The 16,982-nt window shown below is 51.3% G+C and overlaps 7 protein-coding genes across 7 annotated transcripts; 3 read left to right on the top strand and 4 right to left on the bottom strand.

The window, feature by feature from the left end:
* Positions 1-74: 74 nt before the first annotated feature.
* M436DRAFT_71228 (20S cyclosome subunit) lies at positions 75-2,161 on the bottom strand (the record flags this gene model as incomplete). Its single annotated transcript, XM_013573763.1, has 4 exons — positions 75-1,048; positions 1,104-1,287; positions 1,338-2,010; positions 2,061-2,161. 4 exons carry the CDS (start codon positions 2,159-2,161, stop codon positions 75-77), a joined length of 1,932 nt encoding a protein of 643 aa, XP_013429217.1.
* A 473-nt stretch (positions 2,162-2,634) lies between these two features.
* Positions 2,635-3,672, top strand: M436DRAFT_42338 (ERG20 farnesyl diphosphate synthase; the record flags this gene model as incomplete). Its single annotated transcript, XM_013573480.1, has 1 exon — positions 2,635-3,672. One exon carries the CDS (start codon positions 2,635-2,637, stop codon positions 3,670-3,672), a length of 1,038 nt encoding a protein of 345 aa, XP_013428934.1.
* A 135-nt stretch (positions 3,673-3,807) lies between these two features.
* On the bottom strand, positions 3,808-4,654 carry M436DRAFT_43143 (uncharacterized protein; the record flags this gene model as incomplete). Its single annotated transcript, XM_013573643.1, has 2 exons — positions 3,808-3,873; positions 3,926-4,654. The coding sequence occupies 2 exons, from the start codon at positions 4,652-4,654 to the stop codon at positions 3,808-3,810; spliced, it is 795 nt and encodes a 264-aa protein (XP_013429097.1).
* A 415-nt stretch (positions 4,655-5,069) lies between these two features.
* Positions 5,070-7,111, top strand: M436DRAFT_33129 (DNA ligase/mRNA capping enzyme; the record flags this gene model as incomplete). The annotated part of the gene is made up of 2 exons (XM_013573414.1): positions 5,070-5,948; positions 6,008-7,111. Coding segments are annotated over 2 exons (1,983 nt in total), but the record flags the coding sequence as incomplete, so codon positions are not given.
* A 1,232-nt stretch (positions 7,112-8,343) lies between these two features.
* M436DRAFT_42632 (uncharacterized protein) lies at positions 8,344-9,884 on the top strand (the record flags this gene model as incomplete). The annotated part of the gene is made up of 2 exons (XM_013573544.1): positions 8,344-9,596; positions 9,653-9,884. The coding sequence occupies 2 exons, from the start codon at positions 8,344-8,346 to the stop codon at positions 9,882-9,884; spliced, it is 1,485 nt and encodes a 494-aa protein (XP_013428998.1).
* Positions 9,885-10,391: 507 nt separating this feature from the next.
* M436DRAFT_34495 (uncharacterized protein) lies at positions 10,392-12,575 on the bottom strand (the record flags this gene model as incomplete). The annotated part of the gene is made up of 1 exon (XM_013573419.2): positions 10,392-12,575. A coding segment is annotated over one exon (2,184 nt), but the record flags the coding sequence as incomplete, so codon positions are not given.
* A 3,150-nt stretch (positions 12,576-15,725) lies between these two features.
* M436DRAFT_71222 (NAD(P)-binding protein) lies at positions 15,726-16,724 on the bottom strand (the record flags this gene model as incomplete). Its single annotated transcript, XM_013573762.1, has 1 exon — positions 15,726-16,724. One exon carries the CDS (start codon positions 16,722-16,724, stop codon positions 15,726-15,728), a length of 999 nt encoding a protein of 332 aa, XP_013429216.1.
* Between the last annotated feature and the right edge of the window lie 258 nt (positions 16,725-16,982).

Raw genomic sequence — 16,982 nt, 5'->3', positions numbered from 1 at the left:
GGACAACGAGTTTGCCACAAAGTTGATTGTGGTATCTTGTTCATGCAGCTACACAGCTTCCAACCTGCTTTTCACTAACCATCAGCTTCCAACCTCGCCCTCACATCCCTGACCAGCGCCTTTGCCTCTTCCACCTCAACTCCATCCTGACACAATTCATTCGCCAACTCTGACGCCCGCTGCCAATCTTGCTTGACGAAACTCCACTTGGCCAGCCACAACCTAGCTTTACTCGTCGTCTGCGTAATCCCAATGCCACCTCCGGCACTCGACAGCGGCGCTCCAGGCGGCAAATCATCTTCATCCGGCCCTTCCTCCTGCGCAAGCGTAAGCTCCATATACGCAGAAGCCTCGTCCATATTGTTATCCTGCTCGTACAGCAGAGCAATCTGATACAAGATCTCTGGATCCAAAGCCCCTCCCACTGCTCCAGCGAGCGGATCTGCAGAAGATGCAAAACTGACTGCACCACCGCCATTGTCGAGATAACTGCCAGCAACGAGCGCACGCTTATACGATCGAATCGCATTCTGCAATCTACCGCAGTTGGCAAACGAATTCGCCACCGCCATCCACATCTTCGGATCCCAGGGCTGCAGCGCCACGGCTCGTTGAAAGTAAAACAGCGCGTACGAATGCATGTCCAAAAGCTCATAGCCCTGACCTAACCCATACCAAGCTCTGTAATCCTTTCTGTTAGCATCCACAGCGCGTCTGTAACTTTCTATCGCCGCTTGTGTGTTTTTGAGCTCAATGTATTCGTGGCCCATTAGTGTCCAGGCGGAGAGGAATTGGCGGTCGAGAGTCAAGGCGCGGCGGAAGTACATGACTGCTTTTTCGTGCTCGGAGCATTGCGAGTAGTAGTTTCCGATGATGCAGCAGGTTTCCGGGCGGAATTTGTCGATGGAGGAGGCGACGGAGGCGAGGTGGGCTAGTTTTGGGCGTGAGGGCATCACGTATAGGATGTTCGAGTAGGAGTCCATGGAGTCTAGTCGGTATGGGTGTCGTAGGAGAAGGTCGGCGAATAGGCCATCAGCTTCCTCGAATTCTGCACGCGAAGTCAGTAGGATGTAAGATATCGTGATGTATGCAAGACTCCTCGCCTTTGGAGTGATAGTGCAGCAGAGCACGCTGAGTCTGTAGGAAGGCCGAGTTGGGGAAGATGCTGCTGATTTGATTGATCTCGTTGTAGACCTTCTCTGTTGATCGGAAGAGCTCTTGGCTACAGTAGATGTGGAACATGAATGTCATGATGTTTTGCGGCAGGTGTTCGGTTATACCATTGAGCTAGACACCACTGTTAGCAGGTCTCCCGAAACTGCATGTCCGATACTAACCTCTTCGGCCGAGCTCAACAAGTCTGCAAGTTCTTGCCATGCTCCCCAGTTCCATGGACAGTGGTTTACACTCTTGAGGAGCCACGCGTTTGCAAGAGCCTCGTTCTTGCCCTTCAACAGAACAACTCCATATAGATATTCCAAGAAGCCTTGCGATTCTTGTGTACTCTGGAGACCTCCTCGAGCACTCAGATAATCATCGAGGATGCCGGATATCCTGCTGAGCTCCTTGTTCAGAGTGACAGAGCCATCCGTGGGACCCAGAATCATCTCACTGTCTTCTTCCTTACGTTTCTCGCCAGCCATATACTTTGCGTACAAGGCAAGGAAGAGCGAACGTTGGCTGAGCTGTGGTAAGCCCGGCAATGAATTTGTTGGCTTTGGTTTGGTCTTTGTGGCAGCACTCGTCGTATCTCTATTGATTGGCTGTTGTGGTACAAGACTCGGTAGCAAAGTAGCAGCGCAACGATCGAATTCACGACAGTCAAAGAAAGATTTGGCCATCAGAAACTTTGGGTATTCTCTCCGTTCTAGTCGAGCCTCGTGGGGATCTGGTGAAAACTGGAAATTCGACCATTGATCGGCTTCAGCAGTTGGAGAGTTCGGCTCCGTATCACAACCTGTATCAAGGTCCTGATCCGAGTCTGGGAATGCATTGAGAAGTTCTGCAGCCCTGTTTGGGGTGTTAGGATAGACAAAATCCATGCGGGTTATCGTACCCACCATTTTGCAGAACGATATAGACATCGGTCGTTGCATGCAGCTACAGCTTGATGTAGTTGGGTGCGTAATTGTAATGTCTGTTCAGCAGATAGAGAAGCCATGCTGGTGGTGATGTTGGAGAGATGGCGGCTCGGCTTGGCCAGTATTGTTTTGTTGATGTTTATGTTTCACAAAAAATGTACGGATATCATCAACGTCTGCTTGGTCGCAAGAGTGGTGTGTCCTATGTCCAGGACAGACGAATCGAAGACGGGCAAAGATGACTAGCTGCAGAGCGAATTGTTAATTTGGACTGAGTCGTGTGCAACCGGAGGAGAAGGCAGTCGAGATTGGTGGGGCTGGCTCTGGCGGCGGCGCAAGGGGAAACAGACGGAGGTCAATTTAATACGCCAACACATCGGACGACTTTTGTTACTTCTACACGCTCATTCGTCTTGTCGCCATTTCTCTTCTCGCCCGCTCCTTGTCCATACTACGCTCTTCAGCTCCTCGTCGTATCTTGAACAGCCGACCGATTGTCCCTCCGCGACTCTAACCCACACACTCTTTGCGCCGTCCCATCCCTACCGCCAACATGCCTGTCACCCTTAAGGAGTTCGAGTCGGTCTTCCCCCAGCTCATCAAGGACCTGAGCGAACACTGCAAACAATACAACCTCCCTACCCAGGCTCTCACATGGTTCGAGGAGTCGCTCCAGCACAACACAGTCGGCGGCAAGTGCAACCGCGGCATGTCTGTCGTCGACACATCCGCTCTGCTCCTCAAGCGCGACCTCACCGAGGACGAGTACTTCCGCTCTGCCACCCTCGGCTGGATGATTGAGCTGCTCCAAGCCTTCTTCCTCGTCTCAGACGACATCATGGACTCGTCCAAGACCCGCCGCGGTTCCCCTTGCTGGTACCTGATGCCCAACGTCGGCATGATTGCCATCAACGATGCTTTCATGCTCGAGAGCGCCATCTACATTCTTCTCAAGAAGTACTTCCGTCAAGAAAAGAACTACGTCGATTTGATGGAACTGTTCCACGAAGTCACCTTCCAGACCGAGCTGGGCCAGGCTTGCGATCTGTTGACTGCCCCCGAAGACCACGTCGACCTCGACAACTTCAGTCTGGAGAAATACACCTTCATTGTCATTTACAAGACTGCATACTACTCGTTCTACCTCCCCGTCGCTTTGGCTTTGCACTTCTGCGGCATGGCCACTGAGAAGAACCTCAAGCAGGCACACGACATTCTGATCCCTATGGGCGAATACTTCCAAGTCCAGGACGACTACCTCGACAACTTTGCCGATCCCGAGACCCTCGGCAAGATTGGTACCGATATCCAGGACAACAAGTGCAGTTGGTTGGTGAACCAGGCCTTGAAGCGCGCCACCAAGGAACAGCGCGCCCTTCTCGAGCAGCACTACGGCAGAAAGAACAAGGACGACGAGGCCAAGGTCAAGGCTCTGTACAACGAGCTGGAGCTCGAGCAAGTCTACCACGCATACGAGGAAGAGAAGGTCGGCGATATCAAGAAGCACATTGCCGAGGTGGACGAGAGTGAGGGCCTCAAGAAGGAGGTGTTCGAAGAGTTCCTCCGCAAGATCTACAAGAGAAGCAAGTAAAAGATACTGGTCCACAGGACGCGCGCAAGCTATGCCACATAAAAGATACCTCTAGAGCCATTATAATAATTTCTTTCCAAATCTCCCGCCTGGGGAATGTACTCCTCGACGAAGTCGTGACTGGTGACGGTATGCTCAGTAGATGTATGGGAAAAGCTTGTAGGGGGTCTGTTTCCTGTAGTTGACCCATTGTTCACCGTACTGGAAGATCGGGTCAGCAAAGAAGCAGTATGTGAGGTTGGAGGGAACTTACTCTCTCATGGCAATATCTGTTCAATTCGGGGATGCCGTCATGAATGAAGTTGTACGAGAAGAAGGCGCCGACAATAGCGCCCCAGGTCCAACCGCCAGCTGCCAAGGCGTATCCAGCACGCCAAAGAGTGTATCCAGCATAGTTGATGTGTCTGGCGAAGCGGAACAAGCCTCCGGTGTAGACCTTGCCCTTGTTTGCAGGATTCTTCTTGAACTGTAGCCTCTGCCATTCGGAAAAGGTCTCTGTGAAGATGCCAACGGCATACAGAGCAGAGCCGACCATCAGAGGTGTTTGCGGAAAGTGTTCGCCGTTGACCGAAGCAGAAGTCAAGGCGCAGGTGAAGAGCAGAGAGTTGACCGAGTTGAAGACGGTGTTGAAGACCGAGACCTCGACGGCAGACACAGGAGGGAACTCTTCCTGACAGATGCCGACAAGCCAGTAGTTCTGCTTGATGGCGCTACCCGCAGCCATGGCGAGCAGGATCAAGCGGTAGGGGGATAGAGCGAGTCGGTCGATAAAGGTGCCAGTGACGACGGGTGGGCCTTGAGCCAGAGTCTTTGCTCCGAGCTTATGAATAGCCGGAGCTGCGATGCCTTTGGCGAGGATGCCATATTGGAGTACCGGGTCGAGACTGCGAAGGCCGAGGAAGAGACCTGTGCCTAGAGGGCTGCTCTGCTTGATCCCACGAAGGATCAGCTTGTTCTTGTGTTTCCTGTCGTCTGAATTCATGTTGGGCGTGGGTTGGGCAAAGAGTCGGTCGAGTTGACTGCGCAGAGTAAACAAGGGTAATTGACCCTAGGCCACCTGTGCCCCGCACTCCGCAATCACATGTCTGGAAGGATGCCTTCTGGTGATCATCTGTTGTCAACAAAGCAAGGCCAAGCTGAGTGCCCAACGCTCGATGGCAACGCCAGACGCCAAAACATGGATGCCTGGCGCCGACCCCACTTTCACGCGCCAATCTCGAGACTCCGGCGCGTCTCCCTCTTGACAAAGAATACCCACCACTTTTGGACTATTGGTTGTATCTCATCTTCATTGTTCGATTTTCATTCTTGTTGGTTATTACTTGGATACTTGCCACCGTGAGAGGCGTAGTACATGCTTCTTGGAGCCCGCTGTACTCGTCATGCGATGATATCAAATGTCCTTCAAGTTCGCTCACATCTGCGACTATCTTGAACGTTGCGAAGGGATATCTTCTTACAACCCACCCCTTCCTCCAGCAGAACTAAAATCGAGACTCTACCGCCAACACGCTACCTGGTTTGCCTCACACCATCAAGATATCGACGCCTTGGATGAACATGGCACAACCGCATTGCTATCGACTTTCCTTCCATGCCGGAGAAAGGATCGCATCTATGGTTTACAGTCTGCTTCCCTCTTGAAACTGCTCGGCCGGTGTCTTGGCTTGAGCGCCTCTGCCAGACATGAACTCTCCTCATTCCAGACTCCAAATAATGGTGACCTTGGGGATTGCTTGCAGCGGCTTTTGAAGGTCCGCGGCCCGCCACCTCTTCCCTTTGTCACTCTACAAGAGGTAGACGATGCATTGCACGCTCTTGCTTCAGCAAACAGATTCTCTGCACCGTCGGTCCGTCAGTCTTTTCACCCTTCGTCAAGCATCGACTTACTCGCCGATGTCTTGTTGCGTCTCCACGCTGTAGAAGCCAAATGGTTCGTACGGCTCATCCTGAAAGAGTTCGCCCCCGTCACTCTGAACGACAGATCAATCATGACCTCTGTTCATTTCTTGCTTCCTGACTTGCTTTCGATGCAAGACAGTTTTGAGAACGCATGTTATGCTCTAAGAACTACTTTTGTCGACTATCCGAGTCGTCCAGATCCTCATTCGAGGAACATCCTAAGGCAAACTGCCATATCGTTGTTCAGGCCGACTCCTGGTGTCAAGGTCAGCCGTCCGGGGTACACCAAAGCCAGGTCCATTAAACAATGTCTGGAGATGACCGCTGGAGGAAAGTGGCTATTGGAGAGAAAATACGATGGAGAATATTGCCAGGTTTGAGAGCTCTCTGCCATGTACTTGGGATGACATCCGCTAACACTTTGGGTGACCAGATACATATCAATCTTGCTCGAGGCGACAATTGGCTGAAGATATACTCGAAGAGCGGCAGAGACTCTACCGAAGATCGAGCCGGTCTGCGAGAGACCATTAAGAAATGCTTACGCATCGGTAGCGACAAGTGCAAGATCAAGCGCGCGTGTATTCTGGTTGGGGAAATGGTGGTCTTCTCCGACACCGAGAACAGCATTCTTGGATTCGATCAGATTCGCAAACATGTTTCGCATGCTGGCATTTTCCTCGGCGCTGAAAACGACACGCCAGGCCGACCGGGTGAACACCTGATGATCATTCTGTTTGATCTTCTGCTGCTTGATGACGAAGACATCTTATCGCGATCTGTCGAGGAACGCAAAGCTCGGCTCAGCAGCATTTACAAGCGGATTCATGGTCGAGCAGCACCAGCCGAGTCTTGTGTCATGGACTTTTCCCAAGGCAACGCTGAACGAAGGCTAATGAACCATTTTGCGGCCTCGATCGCATGTCGTCACGAAGGTCTAGTACTCAAGCGATGTGGTGTCTCGTATCTCTCGCATGGCTCGATAGCTGGCATTAAGCTCAAGAAAGACTACATTACTGGACTTGGAGACGAAGCTGATTTTGCCATCGTTGGTGCATCATATAGTGCTCAAGAAGCGAAGAAGCGATCGGAGCTACGCTTGAAGTTCACACACTTTCATCTGGGTTGCCTCATTAACAAAGCTGCACTTGATCACGATGGCATCAAGCCTGTGTACAAGATCGTTGCGACAATTGCATATGATCATTGCATGTCGACGGAAATCTTGGAAAGGGTCAACGTTGAGGGCAGCTTGCTTGCAGAACCATACAACGAACAGAGCTCACCATTGACCATCGAATCTGACAACACGTCAAAAATGGAAGTTTGCTTTCGGGACCCACTGGTTTTTGAAGTACTCGGCAGCTCATACAGCAAACTTCCCGGAGGCTACTTCATGTTGAGACATCCTCGAGTGAGAAAGCTGCATCAAGATCGGACATGGAAAGATTGCATCACATTCGATCAATTGCAACTCGCGGCTGCCGAAGCTCTGGACACTCCTCAAGACTCGGAAACACAAGAGAACGTCAAATGGATAGCCAAGCTGGAATTGAGCCATAAGCGGAGGTTTGCGAGACACAGTCTCAACACGACACCGCGATCAAGCGTCGCCAACACGACACCTCGATCAGCGCAGAGTGACTCGACTTGCTCACCGCATACTGAGAGTGTATCGAGGATTAAACCCCTAGCTGTCTTGGGGACTAGATTACGCTTGAGAGCGACACAACAACATCTTGCCACTCCTGGTAAGCAAGGCTTAGCTCTGCCTACTCCGCCTGAGTCGTCTCCGCTGGATCGATCAAGAAAGTCACCGACGGTACTGGGCAAGCGAAAGTCGGCTGAAAGCAGTGGCAATGAGGGGAAAAAGCCTCAACTCGGAAGGTTATCCATTCTTCAACAAGGAAGAGGTCGTGAGATTGGAGAGAACCATGTTCTGACGCCGCGCACACCCCTTGCGGACATCACTGGTCAGGTCATTCGGAGATTAATCGATTCAAGCAATGACGAAACGCACACAAGCTGGATCGAGGGGCACTGCAAGTTTGGACGGACCGGACCACTAGCGCCAAAAGAGAGATGCATATTGAGCCAGTCAGTTGTGTTTCTAGCAGAGATATCAAAGGCAGAGAAGGAGCAAGTCAGGCGAAAGGTGCTTGAGCATGGAGCAGTGATGATAGCCGATCTGGCATATTGGGATAGAGATAACCACACCCAGCAAGACACGGATTGTGTATGTGAGAGCCAGGCGTACAAAGGGCTACGGAAGATGGTGCTGGTGGACCCTCGAGAGACGTCACAGTATCGAGCATGCTATGCAGAGATTGAGAGGTTGAGATTGCACAGAGTCGAGATATTCGACTACCGTCTTGTCAAGGCCATGTGCAGCAATACAGAGGCAAGTTGATCAGGGAGTATGCGAACGGACAAAGCGTGCACAGGTGGAGCATGGGCTTGGATTTCGGTAGTTGGATATAACAGACAGGATAGCAACGAACCGGTATTAGTCACGATCAGAGTATGCAGAGAAGCCAACGCAGAATATGTAGCACAGGCAAAAGACGTTGCAAGCATGACGGTATTGATATTCGGAGCCGGTCGCGAGTCATGGAGTTGCGGCAGCTTGATTGGCTGAAACCAGGAGAGTTGATGTCAGGGTCCGGTCGGGTATTAATCCCAAACAACAATGTACGCGTGCACTGCCGGCCCAAGACAATCAACGAGTCCAATGCCATTGTTACGCCTGCCGATTCGATATCTTTGCTCATGAGCAATCTTAGCATGGACGACCAACGGCCGTGGAGCAGGAGCGGCAGCAGTCCTCAGTCGCGATCCATGTCGGAGCCCAAGGCGAAGCGCTTCAGCCTCACTTTCCCTATTCAGACCTCCTTGTCGCCAACTTCCTCAACCCTGTCGCCAGTCCTCCCTTATACTCCATTGCTGGCCGAGAAGCCAACGCTGGCTGCTGGTCCCACCGATTCTGCATTTCTGACTGCATTGGCTGCTCACGAGCGTCGCGTACTGGAACTTAGAGAGGAGTTGATCAAGGCCGAACATGAACTGCACCGTCTCAAGCAACAATGGGCTGCTCATGAAGCCCACAAGAAGCGCCAACATGATCCGCGCAAAGTACACAAGATGCAATCGCTGCACGCCACCTCGGACATGCCGCTCGTTGCACCCGCCTCCCGCCAACAAGACATGGACCGTCGCAGAGCCCTGCTCAACAGCAACAAGAACTCGACTCGTACTGTCTTCTCAGGATCCCGTCACGCTCGCGCTTTGTCTCTGTTGTCGCCCGACGCGATGCGCTCGCCACCACCTCGCCCACAAGCTGCCCCTCCACGCCCTGAGCCAGACGCCGCAGCACGTCCACCACATCCCACTCGCGTGCCCACCGATGCCGACTTGACCACCGAGGTCGTACGCACAGCAGACGATGCAATCGATCTGGGCTTACCTCGCGAGGTTCTGCTCAACACTGGCAAGAGAATGGCTTCCGACTTCCGCGACGGCCTGTGGACGTTTATTGAAGACCTCAGACAAGCCACCGTTGGCGACGAAGGCATCAATGGCACAACTTCGCGAACTCAATCTCGCTCTCCGAATCCATCGTCAAAATCTCCCAGATTACAGCCTAGAGGCAATCTAAAGCCCTCGCCAAACACCCAGCCTCTGAAGAGAAGTGCCACAACGGGAAGTCGCCGGACAGACTCTCGCTCGCCTGCTCCTTCCACAGCGGAAGAAATAGCCTATCTCGACATTGGCAATTCCTTCTGGAACGAACATGAGTCGAAACCCGCCCCTATCCTCCGCAAAGCCTCCAAAAAGTCTACAAAAGCACCTTCTGTCAAGGCCAATCGTGCCTCGACCAATTCTATAGATACATGGGAGAACTGGGAAACCACTGTCCCAAATGCTTCAGACCCCAAGCCTTCACGATCAAACTCCACAATCTCTGAACCTCATACCTCATCAAGTCCCGACGACGGCACAGAAAGCCCCAGGACCAGCCTCAGGTAAGCCTAGCCACACCTGCCACCACGAAATCATAAACTAATACACACACCAACAGTTCATCCAGAGACGCCACAAAACGTGATTCGCTCCCTTGGCCAGCACTGAATAAGCTCGCACCCAGCAATCTCGTGCGCACGGCTTCTCACCTGATGAATGAGTGGGAAAGGAGTTTGACGCCTTCGCCCGGGGGTTTGTCACCAGTGACTGCTGATAAAGAGAAACAAGGCGATTACCTGGGACGAGCGGTGTCGCCGGCGGGGAGTTTCAAGGAGACGAAGAATGATTGATCTGACGACTGAGAATCTGATTCAGTCGAATCTAGTTTAGATGTTCTAGATAGAGATAATGTCTGGATTGTAGATATCAAAGGCTCGAATCTTACGATTTACATGACTTGATCTAACAACTATGTGATGGCGAGGGTTGAGGGTATTGTTTATCGAGGTATCTTGAATTACACGACTGCGAAGCTTAAGAGGAAGTGACGATGAAGGAGAGATTGTGTGGAGTAGCTGTATCAAAAAGACACCACATCAGGAAAGAAGGAAGGAGACGTTTGTAATGTTCTGATGTGTTCTAAAGTGTTACTGTAACTTCTTCATATTTGATCTCGAAATCTGTAGAAAGTCCAAGAATCAGCCATCGATCTCATCATTCGAAACTGCATCGACTTACTGCAACAAAGAAGCCAAAACATATATCAAGCAGCGAATATGTGTGTCGACCAGCAACACAATCCGCATTTTTCCAAAACACCAAAACAAAGTTCCAACCCCCTGAATTCCCATCCTCACTCAAGGAATCTTATTCCACTCATACTTGTCCTTTAAATACCTCGCCGCAGGTCCATCCCCACCTTTAGCACTCAATTCCATCCAATGCTGTGCAACAGCCATGGCCACTGGATCGTACCTCTCACTGGACCCCTCTGCATCTTTTTCCACATCTTCAAACACATCTTTGGTTTTTGAAAACGGAGCTATGCAGATCCCCAGTAATTCAGGATGAGTCAGGTACAGAGTGGCAAGTTCGCGTTGGGCAGCGGGAATGCCTTCTTTGGCGGTGAGTTGAAGGAGAGTTGCCGCATCAGACATACCCAGGTCTGCGATCGAGGGGTCGGAGGGTTGGGGTGTGGGAGGGGAGAAGGCAGCGGCGTCGCGTTTGGCTTGCAGAGCCGAGGTTAGATGTGAATGGCCTCTGGTGAAGGTGTGGTGTTGGATGATCCGGTCGGCGGTCTCGATCATGGCTGTGTTGTTTTCTTCCTTGAGATCAAGGGCGGCAATGGTGGCGTTCCAGAAAGCGCGGCCTCGAGGCGTGCTGTCAAGCACATGGAGAGGCACCAGTGAGGCTATGTATTGCAAATCCCGAAACAGAGTCTTTGGTCGTGATTGCACGTTTTGGAACAGCTGGCGGAAGCTCGCTATGGTACTGTCATGACCTCGGGAGGTTCGTGGGGCACCTGTGGTGTCGGTTCTGAGGCCCAGTCCACGATGAGTGAATAGGCCAGTGTCGGGCTGTGGGGTTGAGGGATGATCTTCTAATGCACTGTCCGCCCAATGCGCTTTGAGCATGGATTGGAGCTCGAGAAGAATATCAAGTTTGACGTAGGGACTCGACTGTAGCTCGAAGCGTCTCAAGAGCATCCGAAATACGTGATTGAAATCGAAAGACGGCTGAGCCACATCATGCTCGTACCCCATAGACTCTGGCAGCCTGGCTTCAGCTGGTACGCGAAGCTTGAGCATCTTACGCATAGCCTTGTCTGTTTCACTACCCGATCGAAAGAGGTCATGGAAGTCACTCAGTAACAAGCTTGTCAAATTCTGCTTCAACTCGTCCAGGAAAGAAGCTTGACTCTGCTGCAAGTAAGAGTGGCGAGACATCGGTCGTCCGGTCGACATTGGGGACAATGCTCTTGAAGGAAAGCTTGTAGCGCTGGACGGTGATTGTGGTCCGGCACTGAACGTCGACCACAGCGTACCAGATGAGTTGTGGGTGAGTGTGGGACTCCGACATGCAAAATAGTCATGCTGAATTGACTTTGGACTTATGCTTCTCACTGCGAAGCTGGGATGTATGGCAGTTCGAGATGGAGTAATAGATCGACCCCATTGCGACCACGCGTGAGCCTCGTATGGTCCTGACACTTTGTGGTCGTACATTGATCGAAGTTGTGCCAACGCGCTGAGATCAGAGTTTGGTGTTCCAATCCTGCTGTTAGCTTGACCAGACAATGCTTTCTGGGTTTGAAACAGCTGACTCGACCAAAGTATCGGGTTGTCGACCACGCTTTGGCCCACGAAATGGTCTAGACATCTGGTAAGCTCGGAACAGAAGCGATGGATTCGTTCTTCGGCTCTGCAAACCCTCTCCACACCACGCGCCTCCATCCAACTAAGAGTCATGTCGATCTGAACGTCGCTAAGCTTGTTCGTGCCTCCCTTCGCTACAGGCGCAGACAAAAGCTCGAGTGTTGCCGCTTCCGTCTTCAGCTGTATGTTGTGGTTCAAAGATTTTGATGCACTTCGATGTCTGAGAAGAGGTTTCTTCTTGTCCATCTTCGGGCGAGTCGACGACGCCATGACACGCAGTGCCGTGACCACCTTACGCAACTCCTCGTAGTGACCTGCGCGCTGGATATCTGCAGTGTACCACATCTTCTCCCGTAATCGATCATTGATGTATGAAATCGAACGTATCTCAGCCTGTTGTAAGTCAATTGTGTCGTTCAGTTTCTCAATTCGAGCTTCTCCCGTTTGAATCTTGAGACGACACACATCGATGGAGTGGCGGTATCCAGTTACGATGGTTTGAAGTATCAGTGATATTTGTTCGGGAGAAATCGAGGCAGTTGCTTTGGCCAGTCGGAAGAACAAATGTGCCTTAGCAAAGTCTCCTTGGTGGTAGCAATTCGCTCTTGCGCTTTCGAACTGAGCTTTCAACAAAGCATGTATTGATTGGATATCCTGCGGTTGGAGTGGTTTACTCGCAACTGTTGCAGAGGAGAAACTATCCAACAGCGTTTGTATACCAGTGCTAATGAATTCCAAGATCTGGGGATCGACATATTGTTCCGCATGGAGCTTCTCATTGGAGACGATCATAGACGGAAGGCAACAAACACCGGAAGCATCAGTCCAGATGGTCGTACCGTGATTGAAGCACGTTTCCAGACTCGTCCATGACTCAGAGAACAGGTCACAGCTTCCCGCATCTGAACTACAGCCGCTAGACACGGCCAACTCAATGCAAGCTTCCCTGAGTTTATGACCGAATAAATCTCCGGTAGATAGATCTCCATGGTCCGAGAGGGGCCGCATAGGGACCGAATCAGGAAGAGCAAGTCCAGGCGCGATACGCACATCTGGAGCAGCAGCACAATGACCGTTACTTGGAGACGAAGGCCCCGAAGGAGACATGGTCCGGAACAAAGACAATCCGGAGATGGATGATGCTGAAGATCTTAGCGTGGAGCCGCGGAGGACGTGAGCGTCGCTATTGAAGTCTCCACGAATCTCGGGGTAGAGAGTACGAACTGCGCTCATCACTTCCGAAGCGCACACTGTGATTTGTCTGATGTGATTACCATTGCTATCCGGAATCTCAATACCTGGTTCTTGAGGATCCGAGACAATTTGAGACTCGAGCGGACCAAGTCGGAAGAGCCCTACGACACTTTCGACCTCCGCAACAAGGTTAGGCATAATGAGAGAAGTTTGCTTCCTATAACACATAAGATCGACGTACGCAAGAGGTGGAATCTACTTACCATGAATAGGCTACCCCTTCCATAATCTGTCGTGCACGATGTGCCAATTCGTGTAGTATTCGCTGCCGGGCGGTTGATGAGATATGATGCGAGAGCAACATGCCATAGCTCTATGTCTACGTAAGAAAGACTCTAGTAAATCATCAGCTCATCTCACTCACCTCTGGACTCGTAATTAGTGATGACAAATAGGATGCAAAAAGCCAGCGTGTGCATAGGAAGTACGGAGCCGCTTGTTGCTGTTGGGAGGAAGCGTCCAGTCTTGCAACGATGGACTTGCCTAAATCCAAAACACGTAAAGGGATGATCCTTGTTAGCTCGTTTTCTTTGAGGATTGAGAGCATCTTCTCAATAGCCGTATAGAAGAAGTCGTCAACGGCCTTCGGGTCATCGTTGGAGTACGTAGAGGAAGGTTGACTTTTGTTCCGGAACGATCTCCTATCTGCTTGAGACAGTATGAAATTCCCATCTCTGAGCGTTTCCAAGAGCCAATTCTCCAGGTAATGATGGGCTGTCCTATCTAGCTGACCAAGGTGCGCGTTCATGACGGTGACCACAAACCTATTGCTCCCCGTTTTCTGACGAGACAACAGTCCGGCACAAATGACTCCCCAAGCGTTTGAGAATGGTCCGTGATGGATATGATCATTGGCGGAGACCAATTTGAGAAGAAGGCCAAGGACATCAGATCGAGAAAAATCCAGAAACCTCTTGATACTCTCGTACTCGGTCCTGTCTGCCGACCTTCTGAGCTGATGCCCGAAGCTCGTTTCTCCTAAAGGGCTCTGGGAATATGTCCTGGATAAACTTGCGAAGACAGCATCCGGTAATTCCTGTAGTCGGTCGATTAAGAAGGGGGGATCAAAAGAGATGCGAGACAGGAAGTTCAGTAGAGTCCTCCGAGTGTCTGGCGACAAACTGTCCATGAAGGAACCATTTCGATAGTCCGGTGGATGGTTACACAATCCTTCCGGTAAGGGTGACTGCGCATCCCACTCATCACAGGCCTGCTTGAATGTATGGAACGTGTCAAAGAGCAGCGAGAACTTGTTCCGGTCCCCGGATTGAATCGACTCAGTGAGTTCATTTCGCAACTCCTTTGCACCTTGGACAATCCGGTTTCTGGCCTCGCACGATGTTTCCAGCCAGTGTAATCGCTGTTCAATGTAGTCGCTTCTACGCTTTTGGTATTTTTGGAGGCGCCTGAGGTAAGATAACTCGGACAAGGTGGTCCGTGGGAAGACTTCTTGTTGCGCCATAATAGTGACCTAATTTATTGTGACACCGGTCTGATGGTGAGCGTTGGGAACATTGGCGGTAGAAACCTACTCAAGCATTGTAACATATCGCTGTTTCGTCGGCAGAGGCTCAGAAGGATGAAGAATATGGCAGTTGTAAAGAAGCGAAGACACCGCTATAATGTATAATGGTTAGCCGCCGTTGTATCGTGGACAGATGCCAGCTCATTCAACAGCAGCTTGTGATTGGTACAGAACTGATGCAAGCTGCCGATTGGTTTTAGAGCAGAGGAAGATGTCCGGACGAGTCTCATACGCACGAAGGAAATCGACAGTGAAGTGGGAAGGATCAAATGCCTTCTTGATCAACACGATGCCATGTAGTAACAGGGTGATTCAGGTGTGCGGATGAGATTGGTAACACCGGTCACAGCGTTGTCAATTGCTGACCACAGCGATACAAAAGAATGAAGGATGAGAAGCATCAGCGAGAAGCTCGAATCGTCAGCTTTGGATGGTAAAGTGTGGGTGCCAGGGCGAGAGCTTGCATCACGAGCTCTCATGCCCCGGACGAGTGGCGTGGCATGCAGCAGTTGTGTAGCCTATCAAGGCACTCCGAGATCAAGCATTCTTGTTGCAAGATTTCTGGTAACGCATATGAGAGGTCGGTTGTGACATGGCAGGAGCATCAGAAACAGCGAGGTGCATGATCGGTCCAAATGCCAACGCAGCGTGACCGGATGCGCATAAGAACGGGTGGGTCATCCAAAGAGACACTCAAGTTCACACCCCGAGACAGATTTGAATGCCATTTCCTTGATTAGCGAGCACTTTTCGCAAGGCCAAGCGGCCTTTTTGACGACCGCCTTGAGGGTGTTGGGCGAATAAAAGAGCGATCCCGCGACGCGGCTCCCTTGGTTGATTCGTGCCCCGCTCGTGTCACCACCCAATCATTGTAGCGCGTCATGTGTTCCAGAACATATCATCACTTTTTCACAAAATCGGCTGGTCGTAGTGACTGGAGTGCGGATGAAGTATTATTATATGCAGGACTGAAGAACTAACATCATCCACAAACGACAATGTGACAATATCCATCACTCGTGCATCATGAACACATCTTACTCGTTCGAAACCTTGACAATCAACTTTCCACGAACACGACCAGTCTTGAGCGTTTCGAATGCTTTAGGTACGTCTTCCAGGCTGAATGTCTCAGCAATGACTGGCTTGACCTTGCCCTCAGCCATCCACTTTCCAATCTGCTTGAAGTCGTCCTCTTTGGCGTGACATGTCAGGAACTCGTACTTCAACGAACCACCTCCCAAAAATCTTGGAAGGAGGAAGATGGGCAACAGACGGCGGAAGAAGTCCATTGTCATGGTTGCGCCAACGTTGACGACCTTTGCGGTTGGCTTGGTGAAATAGTGAGCCTGCCAGTATAGCTCAGGGGAGCCGACAAAGTCGACGATGAGGTCGAAGCGCTTGCCAGCCTTTGTGAAGACCTCCAGAGCGTCTTGAGTGCGATAGTCAATGACCTCATCAGCGCCGAGACTCTTGCAGAGATCCACATTTGGTCCAGAACATGTGGTTGTGACCTCGCAGCCCATGGCTTTGGCCATCTGAATACCGAAAGAGCCAGTGCCTCCAGAACCACCGTTGATGAAGATTTTGTCACCGGACTTGACGTTGGGGACGATACATTGGTAGGCGGTCAAACCAGCAACGCCAACACAGGCAGCTTCCTCAGGCTTGACGCCTTCCGGAAGAGCGATGGTTCCATCACGGCCAGCAACCAGGTACTCAGCCATAGCACCGAAGAGAGGAGGCTCCGTCTTGCCGAAGACAGCTTGACCGGGCTTCAAGTCGCTTCTCGAGGTCTTAACGACCACACCAGAGAAGTCCATACATGGCGATGCTGGCTTAGTGATGGCCATCTGGCCGACGACAGGTGCTTCAGGCAATTTGTAGTCAACAGGGTTGAGAGCAGCATAGTGGACCTTGACAAGAGTTTGATCCTTGCCAAGCGAGTTTGCAGATTTGGGTAAGGCTGCGTTGTTGTTGAGCTCAAGACTCTTCTCGATGGTGCCTTTGATGGTGGTCCATTGAGAAGCTCTCATTGTGGAGGGGATCGACGAGGCCATGCTTGCGGTTGTGTGTAGATGACGAGTCAGTGGAAACAGCTGCCAGATGGGATTGGTCTTTGGTGATTAGTGTCAAGAGGGATACAACAAGTCCGTAAGTCCTCTGACGCTATGTCTCTCGGGTTTCTGGGCGGCGAAATGGTGAAGTGGTGAGATCTTGGAATCTCGCGAACTCTTGATTTCGCTTGTGATTATGACATAGGTTGAGCACTGACCAATTTCTGTAGGAGGACC

Source organism: Aureobasidium namibiae (genome assembly GCF_000721765.1).
Source record: "Aureobasidium namibiae CBS 147.97 unplaced genomic scaffold scaffold_5, whole genome shotgun sequence".
In the NCBI taxonomy this organism is placed as follows: Eukaryota; Fungi; Ascomycota; class Dothideomycetes; order Dothideales; family Saccotheciaceae; genus Aureobasidium; species Aureobasidium namibiae.
This window is presented reverse-complemented; position numbering and strand designations above follow the sequence as displayed.